The sequence below is a fragment of the Myotis davidii genome, unplaced genomic scaffold (assembly GCF_000327345.1).
Source record: "Myotis davidii unplaced genomic scaffold, ASM32734v1 scaffold131, whole genome shotgun sequence".
Taxonomy (NCBI): Eukaryota; Metazoa; Chordata; class Mammalia; order Chiroptera; family Vespertilionidae; genus Myotis; species Myotis davidii.
Genome location: NW_006282815.1, coordinates 111840 through 122090, shown reverse-complemented (window position 1 = coordinate 122090; position 10251 = coordinate 111840). Strand labels below are relative to the sequence as shown.

At 45.4% G+C, this 10251-nt stretch overlaps 1 protein-coding gene across 1 annotated transcript in view; it reads left to right on the top strand.

Annotated features, from left to right (window-relative positions):
* LOC102774140 (chromosome unknown open reading frame, human C15orf59) overlaps positions 1–1913 on the top strand; it is a 14031-nt gene extending 12118 nt beyond the window's left edge. Inside the window, exon 4 of the mRNA XM_006753237.2 lies at positions 1–1913. Coding sequence (XP_006753300.1) covers positions 1–40 — 40 coding nt within the window. The 3' untranslated portion in view covers positions 41–1913.
* Positions 1914–10251: the final 8338 nt, after the last annotated feature.

The window sequence follows — 10251 nt, the reverse complement described above, 5'->3', positions numbered from 1 at the left end:
CTACACAGCCTCCAGACAGAAAGCCAAAGGGAAAAACTAGGGGCTGGGAGGGGACTGGGGTTGGGTAGGGGGAGGTACATAGAGTTATAAATATATACACATATATATTTAAACAAACACAGTCATAATAAAATTTTAAAATGCTGAGGATCCAGCTCCACAGGCCCCAAAGCTTTCTCAGAGCTCATCTTAGGCACAGATATGCCTAGTTCCCTACTAGGTCCCAGGAAGTGTGTCTAGAACCTTCCTCCCTTCCTTCCCATTGCAGGGCTCCTGAAGTGGGTGTCCAAACATCAAGCTGCTGGCCTGGACCATGTCCTGGAGGGATTCATCTGCAGGAGGCAGGCTCTCAAGGAGTAGTGTCCAAAGCCAGGGCTAATAGTATGATGTGGAGGAGACTGAGTGGCATCACTGAGTGGGGGGGCTCCATGCTCAGCCTTGTCCTCTAGAGATCAAAGACTCATGGCAAAGCCCCAGCACGGCCCCTAGTGCTGTTGAGATCCATGTGAGAAAACAGGCAGCAGCCACCATGGGCCAGAGATAGACCCCCGACCTGTCAGCAGGCAGGCATCCCCAGGAAGGAATCCAATGGCCCCGCTCTACCGCTGCTCCTCCACTCTGGGACCCTGAGTTCGCTTTGGCAGGTCATGAATGACACCAACAGAAACAGATGAGAGCCTAGAGGTACCAAGGCTTCATCTGGGGCGTGGTCCATACAGAGACAACATCTGAATATCATTGGGCTAATCATCCCAACCATTGCTCACATTTACTGAGCATATCTCCATGTCGCTACTGCGCTAAGTACATTGTATAGCATAATCTAATTTAATTTTCAGAGTAACCTGTCAAGACAGGAACTGTTGCTATTCCCATTTTTCAAATGAGAAGACTGAGATTCAGAGAAATAACTGGCCCAGGGTCACAGAGCCTGTGTCCCTCCGCTCCCCTTCCCCCATGAGCACATGGTTTCCAGGCAATATCTGGCTCTGCTATCTAGTAACTGTGCAATCTCAAAGTCCATTTGCCTCTCTGAGCCTATCTACCTCATCTATGAAGGGGGCCTGATAATGTTCATCTACCTCACCAACTGCTGTGGGGCTTCAGCATGATGAGGACTTGGTAAATTCCAAGACACTGGATATGTGTTGTGGTCAGTGGCACCCCAACTCAGATGCCAGTGTTTCCAGGGTTGGGATCCCTGAGTGGGGTGGGAAAGAAACCACTGCCATCAACTGGGCCACAGCTTGATGGTCTCCACGAGCTATTGGTCTCCAATAGCTCAGAGCAGGAAGGAAGTAGTGATGGCGGTGCAAGGATGTCACTGCTCAGGGCCTCCCTGATGCACATTTAATGAAAGCAGAGGTACAGCCTGCCAGGGACTGTCAGGAGGGTCTCTGGCTCTACACACGGGTGCCCAGAAGAGCATGGCAAGAGAGGTGCTGTCCGGCCCCCAGGGACGGGGAGACAGAGACTATGTTGGCCAGTTTGGAGCAAATGCCAGGGATGCTATCAGGATGAGACAGGCGGGCCTAGGAGGCCTGCTCTGCAGTGTTGGGGTCTCCCCTTGGGCCCTAAATAACCAGCCAGGGTGCAACCTCCGGAGTGGAAATACAGGGTAGTGGGTCAAGGCTAGCAGTTCTTGCCCAGACCTAAGAATAAGAGCTCTGAGCTCCTCCCTCAGTCCCAGGAAAACTCTTGAGCAGTGGTATTGATTAGTGATAGGACCCTGGCTCAAAAGATGCATGCCAGGGGCTCCCCTGAAGGATGGCCGGCTGGGTCCTTCCATCTTCCAGATGGCCTGACAGTAAAGAGGGGCAGGCTGGGCACACCTAGCTTTGGGACTCATTTTTGCTCTCCAGTGGCAAGATTATTTGTTTCACAGCTTTACAACAGTCAAGAAAAAGACATCTGCAGAGAGCACACATTTCACCAGGAAGAAACAGAGAGCCCTGTGAGGGCATTGTCCTCTCCTGGGAGACCCCACTCCACTCCCCTCTGTGTGATTTCATCTGGCCATGACTAGCATGTACCACCTGGCTACTTGCTCCAAATGAGGCAGTGGTGTGAGGGTGTCCTGGAGGAGGGGAAAGTAGATATTGAAGTGGGCATAGGTTTTCAAAAGCCTAAAAAGTACTTGGCTACCCTAATATATATGCCACAATCAGTCTAGGCCTCACTCACGGATCCCCATGGTTTTCTTATGACTTGAAAGACAGAATGTGGTCACCTATGTAAAGAACTGTGACTATCAGAGCTGGTGAGCACAAAATACACTGCTTCAGAATAATGAGCTCCCTGTCCTGGAGGCAGACACAGACATCCTGGGGACTTCTTCCAGACCTACCTGCTCCTCCAGGTAGTCTCTCACTGCTCTTCACCATCTCTTTGCCAGTTTCTGGGTTTCTTCACCCAGAATGTCCCATCAGATCTCCCTGTTTACAGGAACTCTTATTTTGCTGACCATCTACTGTGAGTTCAGACTTGTGACAACCAGTGCTGTGGAGGGGTCATAATCATAAATAGCTCATGTTCATTGAGCACCTACTATGCACTGGGCATGTCCTAAGCATATGTTTTACTGCATTTATTCCACTCAGAAAATATGAGATAAGCAATTATATTTATACCTGTTTTCCAGATGAGGAAACAAAAGCTCTGGGAAGTTAATAACTTGCCTAAGGGCACAGGATAAGTATGGCACCAGGATTGATCCCAAACTCAATGACTTGGTACTCAAACATATGCTATAGTCATATCCCTGGTGGAGACAGTGCCCTGGTCTCTGGGGGTGTGGGAGGGGCTGGGGTCTGAGAGCCAGATGGTGGGATGTGGGTATTGGGAGCAGGAGACCTGTGAATGCCATTCATTCTTTGGAGAACTTGGCTACTATTGATGGCCCTTGACACAGAGCCTGGCACCAAATGGATTATGTATTCAATAAATGTTTGCAGAATGAATGAATGAGCTCCATTTGCAGAGGGAGCATTCATTCAATCAGCTTTTATTGCAGGCCTCCTACGTGCCAGGTCTCATGTTGCTTGTGCACATACATACACACAACTCCCCTGGGAGGGACTGGCCTGGTGTGGCTCAGCAGCTGGGCAAAGTCAAAACAAAGAGGTGTGGGGCTTCAGTGCTGATAAGCCAGAGGTGGTGGTGAGTCCAGCCTGTGGTCTCTGGGAAAGAAGCCAGGAGCAGGGGATAGGGGGCTGGCTTGACAAGGAGACCACTCTGGGAGTGGGAGGAGTGAGGGGAGGCCCTCAGCCTGACACCACTTTAATGAGGTGGGCATATTGCGGTGTCTCCAATGTCTGAGGATGAGGAGACCTCATTGTCTACATTTACAGGCAAGGGACAGACCATGTAGTCTACAGAGGTCTGATGGGACCAAGGAGCAGAAAAGGGGATGAACTATTTGGAGACCCCAGCACCATCCTCCACCCTTAGAGACAAAGTGAGGCCCTGTCAATGGAAGGGATAAGGGCCAGGGGGAGCTGGGAATTCAAGGCAGACACAGATATCCACTACTACCTCTCCTAAATTCCCTTACTCTGACCCTCACCTCATCCCCTGCCGCCCTCCATCTCTTGCCCATCATCCAGCTGTAACTTGTGTAAGAAAACTGACATTTATTAACCACCTAGTATATGCCAGGCACTGTGCCATGTTTTTTAGCTAACACTAAATGATAGATTTAGTTGCGCCCAGCACATAATAAGTTGTTCAGTAATTATTGAATAAATGGATGAACCAGAATCTTTATTTTACAGGTGAGGAAGCGGATGAGCTAATAAGGAATTTGTTCAAAGTTGCACACAGAAATCAGTGGAGCTGGAGATTTGGAATTGTTATTATTTATTATTTATACTTACATAAGAGCTGCTGTTTCTGGAACACGTACAATTTGATGCTTTAGGCACTTCACATAAATTATCCTACCTACTTTACAACAGCCCTCCAAATAACAGATGATTACCATTTTACACATGAGAAAACAGAGACTCAGCAAGGTGTGGGACCCTGCCCCAAATAAACAGCCCCTGCGCAGAAACAAGACCTGAATCTAGGCTTCACTCTGCTTACCACACGCCTAGCTTGCAGGGCCCTAGGACCCTATCAGACATTCCAGAGCCCACATTTACCCTTGGCCAACTGAGCAGGGCTCACCAGGGCTCAGGCCTGCTCTCCTCAACTCCATGCTCAGGACCCCAGGAGCATTTGGCCCAGGTTTCTAGAACCCACCCCAGTTCCCTGTGAGTCTGGGGCACTGACTAGGCAACCAACCTACACAGCTCCGAGTCCAGTGGCCTTTCCCCTTCTCCCATCTGTGGCAGAGCCTGCAAGAATAGGCTGCCCTCAGCCTCTTTCTGGTCTGGCCCAAACTGGCTTTAGTTTGGGCTGGATGTCTAGAAAAGGCTTCTGGGGGCGGGGGGGCACTGAATAGAATTCATTTCCGAAGGAGTAGAACTTGGGCACCTGGAAATGGGCCAAAAATGCTGGGGTGGCCACACAGGGATTATAGAGAGGCCTTGCTAAAACAGAGGGTACATGATGGGAAAGATGTGAATGCTGCATAAGGGACTTGAGAGCCCCATGGCACCTTCAGAGCCACTCCAGCTTCTTGACTGTGTGAGGAGGAGTGGGGTTTTCTGTCTAGTCTGAGGCTGAGAGAATGGATTTAAGAGAGCTCAATAAATGGGGCTCCACTGTAATGAATAAACAAGAACAGCATATAATTGCACATTGGTAAGTAAAATACATATGCTAAAGCCCTTGCAAGTCATTGTATCTTACAAGTCAGTTAAACATTTCCCCTGTAGTGCACTCTCACTTGATCTCTCTTTTCCCAGAGAGGGTGAGGACACTGGCTGCACTGTCCTGTCCCAGTTGAGCTAGCTGAGATTCTGATGAGACCTGACTGTGCCCACCTGCCTGCCCTGAATGAGACTACAGACCCAGCCACCATCACTACCCGCCTCTCCCCCTGTACCTGTCCCCACCCATAAGGAGATCAAGGAGGGTGACCCCAGGCCCACTGTCCACTGTGCTTGTTCAGATTGACTCCCTGCCAGAAACGCTCAAACACACATCCTGCCTGTGGCTCTCAGTTCCCTGTTTAGGCTGCTCCCCTTCCTGTCCCAAGTGGGTATGTTTCACATATTGTTGTCCAGCAAGATGTCCTCCTTGCAGTCCTCTTAAAAGCACCATAGAAATCCAGTCTCCAGGTGCCAGCTCACCTGCCAGGTCACTCTACCCTCCCTGTGCTCTACCTCTAAGGCCGTATAGGGTGGAGGTCACTAGAGGGGCAGCCTGAGGAGAAATTATGGAAAGAGCCCCGGAGGCCCTGATTTTTGTGAGGTTTCACTGTGGCCAGTGGTAGGGCCTTCCCAGGAGATCTCTGTAAGGATGGCAAATTTTCCCCAGAGCCAAGTAATAGGCTACTTGTAGGAGGAGTTCTAAAGGAGGTAGTGATGGCTATGTCGACTTCGGTGAGGTGGAGAGGGAAGCTTTCACTGGTGACCCAGTGGTGGAGGTGTGGAAGGACAGGTCCAGGAAGTCCAGTGGGCACTCTGAGAACTTCTTGCCAAGAGATACTTAGGCCACACTGACCCTACTCACCCTCCAATTCCCTGAGCATTTCTCTTCTCATCCAGAGGTGGCAAATCGGTGGCCTGCACACGTGCTTTGCCTCCCACACATAATGCTGTTTTACTTTAAAGAGATTTCTGGTCAAGATTGTAGAATAGGTATAAATGCTGTCCTCACCTCCTTCCATGACCACATCAAAGTTGCAATGAAATTATAGAACAACAACCCTTGAGAAACACCTAGTTGAACAGAAATCCTATAACTATAAAAAAGAAGCCACATCTAGACTGGTAGAAGGGGCAGAGAAGCAGAATTGGGTGGTCCCACACCCAGGAGTGGTAGTTAAGAATTGGGAGGAATATCTTGGCTGTAGAGGTCCCCCCTTGGGAGTGAGGGGTTCTAGTCCCACACCAGCCTGGACCACTTGTGCCAGAAGAGGAATTCCCACAATAGCTGGCTGTGAAAACCAGTTGGGATTCCATCCAGGTAAGATAAAGATCTGCTGTAGACTCATGTGCCTTTTTAAAGGGTTCAAGTATAAACTCATTCTCTCACACTCACCCTAAGTGCCAGCAAAGGGAAAGCAGCTCAAAAAGCACCGGACACATATGGAGAGGAAATGAATTATCTGGCTTCAGGGCAGCTCTCTCCCAGAAAGAAATGTTAGGCTAGCAGAAGACATTGCTCCTTTGCTGAGCTACCCCTCCATCCAGACAGCAGGCTCAGGTGGGTGCCAAATCTGATTTACCATCAACCTGATTAACACTGTTCACCCCACCATGGTGATTCCCTGAGGCCCTGTCCCACCCTACTAAGCACCAATCCCAACCTCTTTCACTACTGTCCCTCACAAGCAGCCTGCCTAGGCCTGTGCTGTGGACTTTCCTAAAATCTCTCAAAGTTACACAAGCCCAAAACAATCAGCAGCTGTCCTCAGCATGTCCTGTACCTCTTTCTAAGCGACCCCAAGCCTGGCACTAGTAACAGCCAACCTCACAGCACAACCTCTCCCAGGTACCTCAAAGTCCAGCACAGGAAGCTACAAACTGCAGATCACTTTTTAGCTCCTACCAGTCTGGGCAAGGCAGTGGCCTGCACTGGAGCCCCTCAAAAGAGGTCCTAGAACCAATACATTAAGTGTTTTGCTTCAGTTCACACCAGGCCACCACACAATTAGCTCCACAAATGGCACACCCAAAGGTGGACTTGGCAGACACCAGAGCTTCACTAAAGTGAATCTTACTCTGTGGGGTCAGCTCCTCACACAACAGCTCCTCCAATATAGACAAAGTCAGTCCTCACAGCTAGTCAGCCTAAAGGTCAAGCCCTCACACTGACATGCTAACAATAATCAAGGCTCAACCACAACCAATATAAGGGACACCCTTGGAGCACACAGCTCAGGTGACCAGGGATACTGTGCCATTGGGCCCCACAGGACAACTACCACATAAGGCCACCCTGCCACAACTGAAAGATGTTGGGGGGAAAGGAGACATATGCTATACTTTCAACAATAAAGAATTATTTTTTAAAAAACTGGAAGATGTAGCATATCTACATAATACATAGAAACAAATACAGAAAAGCAGCCAAAATTTGGAGACAAAGAAACATGTCCCAAATGAAAGAACAGAATAAAACTCCAGAAAAAGAACTAAAAAAAATGCAAGCAAACATCTACCATATACAGAGTTCAAAACACTGGTTATAAGGATGCTCAATAAACTTGAGAATAAACAAACTCGGTGAGAGAACTTGCACAAAGAGATAGAAAATATTTTTTAAATAGTCAGAAATGAAGAATACAATAACTTAAATGAAGTATACATAACAGGGAATCAAGAGCATATTAGATGGTGCAGAATATCAAATTGGTGGTTTTGAAGACAAGTAAGCAGAAAACACCTAATCAGGAAAGAAAAAAATAAATCAAAAAAATGAGGACAGTTCAAGGGATCTCTGCTATAACATCAGGCATATCAACATCCTCATCACAGGGGTACCAGAAGGAGAGGAGAGAGAAGAAGAGATTGAAAACCTATTTGAAGAAATAATGACTGAAACTTCCCTAACCTGGTTAAGGAAAAATACATACAAATCCAGCAAGTGAAGAGAGTCCCAAACAAGATGAACCCAAAGATTCCTACACCAAGACACATCATAATTAAAATGCCAACGTTTAAAGACAAAGAGAGAATCTTAAAAGTAGCAAATAAAGGCAGTTAGTTATCTACAAGGAAGCTCCATAAGAGTGTCAGCTGATTTTTCAACAGAAACATTGCAGGAAAGAGGGAAATGACAAGGAATATTCAAAGTGATGAAAAGCAAGGACCTGCAACCAAGATTACCCTACCTAACAAGGCTACCATTTAGAATCAAAGGACAGATAGAGAGCTTCACAAACAAGAAAAAGCTAAAGAAATTGATCACCACCAAACCAGCATTACAAAAAATATTAAATACACTTCTTTAAGAATTAGATGAGAAAAAATATCAAAATATGAATAATAACATGAAAATAACTAAACACCTATCAATACTTTATATGTAAATGGAGTAAACAGTCCAAATAAAAGATATAAAGTGACTGAATGAATAAATTTGGAAAAACAAAACAAAAAACAGGACCTATACATATGTTACCCAAAAGAGACCCACTTCAGATCAAGAGACACCCACAGACTGAAGAGCTCTAACAAGAGACAAAAAAATGACATCTCATAATGATAAAGGGTAATCTAACAAGAAGATATAACCCTCATAAACATTCATGTACCCAATACAGAAGAACCTAAATATATAAAGCAAATATTGATGGACATAAAAGGAGAGATCAACAGTAATACAGTAATAGTAGCAGACTTTGACATTCCATTGACATCAATGGATAGATCATTAGGAAAAAATCAGTAAGGAAACAGTGACCTTAAGTGATACATTAGACCAGACATATTTAGTTGATATTTTTTAGAACATTTTGCCCAAAGCAGCAGAATTTATTTTTCAAAGATACATGAAAGATTTTCCGGGGTATACCACATGTTAGGCCACAAAACAAATCTCAATAAGTTTAAGAAGATTGAAATCATGTGAAGCATCTTCTCTGATCACAATAATATGAAACTAGAAATTGATTACAAGAAGAAAAACACATAAACACATGGAGGTTAAATAACATGCTACTGAACAGTGAATGGGTTAACAATGCTATCAAGGGAGAATAAAAGGATAGCTTGAAACAAATAGAAATGAAAACACAATAACTAAAAAATTTATGAGACACAACGACAGCAATACTAACAGGGAAATTCATAGCAATATAGGCTTACTCAAGAAACAAGAAAAATCTAAAATAATAATCTAACCTTACAACTAAATGAACTAGAAAAAAAATAACAAAGCTCAAAGTAGAAGAAAAGATATTAAAATATCAGAAAGATAATAAACAAAATAGAGTCTTAAAAAACAGTACAAAATAATAACATCAAGAATTGGTTCTTTGAAAAGATAAAAAAAGATTGATAGAAGCCCAGCTGACATGGCTCAGTGGTTGAATATCGACCTATGAACCAGGAGGTCACAGTTCAATTCCTCTTTAGGCCAGATGTCCTGGTTTCTGGCTCACTCCCCAGTAGGGGGCATGCAGGAGACAACCAATTAATGATACTCTTTCATCATTGATGTTTCTATCACTCCCTCCCTCTCCCTTTCCCTTCCTCTCTGAAATCAATAAGAATATATTTTTAAAAACATTGATAAACTTTTAACCAGACTCTTAAAAAGAGAGGACCCAAATGAATAAAATCAGAAAAAGTAATAACTGACACCACAGAAATACAAAGGATTATAAGAAAACTAGTGTTCCAGTGCATGGATCTGTGCACATTGAAAGGAAATTAATTAGAAGAAGTATTTTAATATCACTATTCACGTCTTGCTAATGAGAAAATAGGATTCTAATGAGTCTCTTACCTACTATCTACTGCAGGCCTTCTGTGAGGATCAAATGAGATGAGGCATGGGAAAACACTTCACAAACATTTGGTTAAACTGTAAAATGTTTGCACTTGGCTATAAAGCAAGTCAGGTTCCTGGGCTGAAGAAACTCCAAGGAAGCTATTCGCTAAGGAGAGGAAGCCAGGCATTGCTATGTGACGCCATTACCCAGCGCTCACAGCCACCATTTACGGGCTGGGCTGGGCTATGGGCTGCATTTTGCCCCATGGGGTCTTGGCAGTGTTGGCTGCGATTTGGTGGAATATCGCTCTGGGGTGGTGGCGGGGCCTGTGTCCCACTTGTGGGAAGCCGAGTATTGGTTTGTGGCACCAGGTTCATGGTGCTGTTTATTTTTAAACTAGTAGCCTGGTGCATAAAATAGTGCACATTAAAAGGGAATTAATTTCCCTAACTGGTTTGGCTCAGTGGATAGAGCATCAGCCTTCGGACTCAAGGGTCCCAGGTTGGATTCTGGTCAGGGTCACGTGCCTTGGTTGCCGGCGCATCTCCAGTGGGAGGTGTGCAGGAGGCAGCTGAGATGTTTCTCTCTCATCGGTGTTTCTGACTCTCTATCCCTCTCCCTTCCTCTCTGTAAAAAAATCGTAAAATATATATTTTTTAAAAAACTGTGGCACATCTACACAATGGAATACTACTATG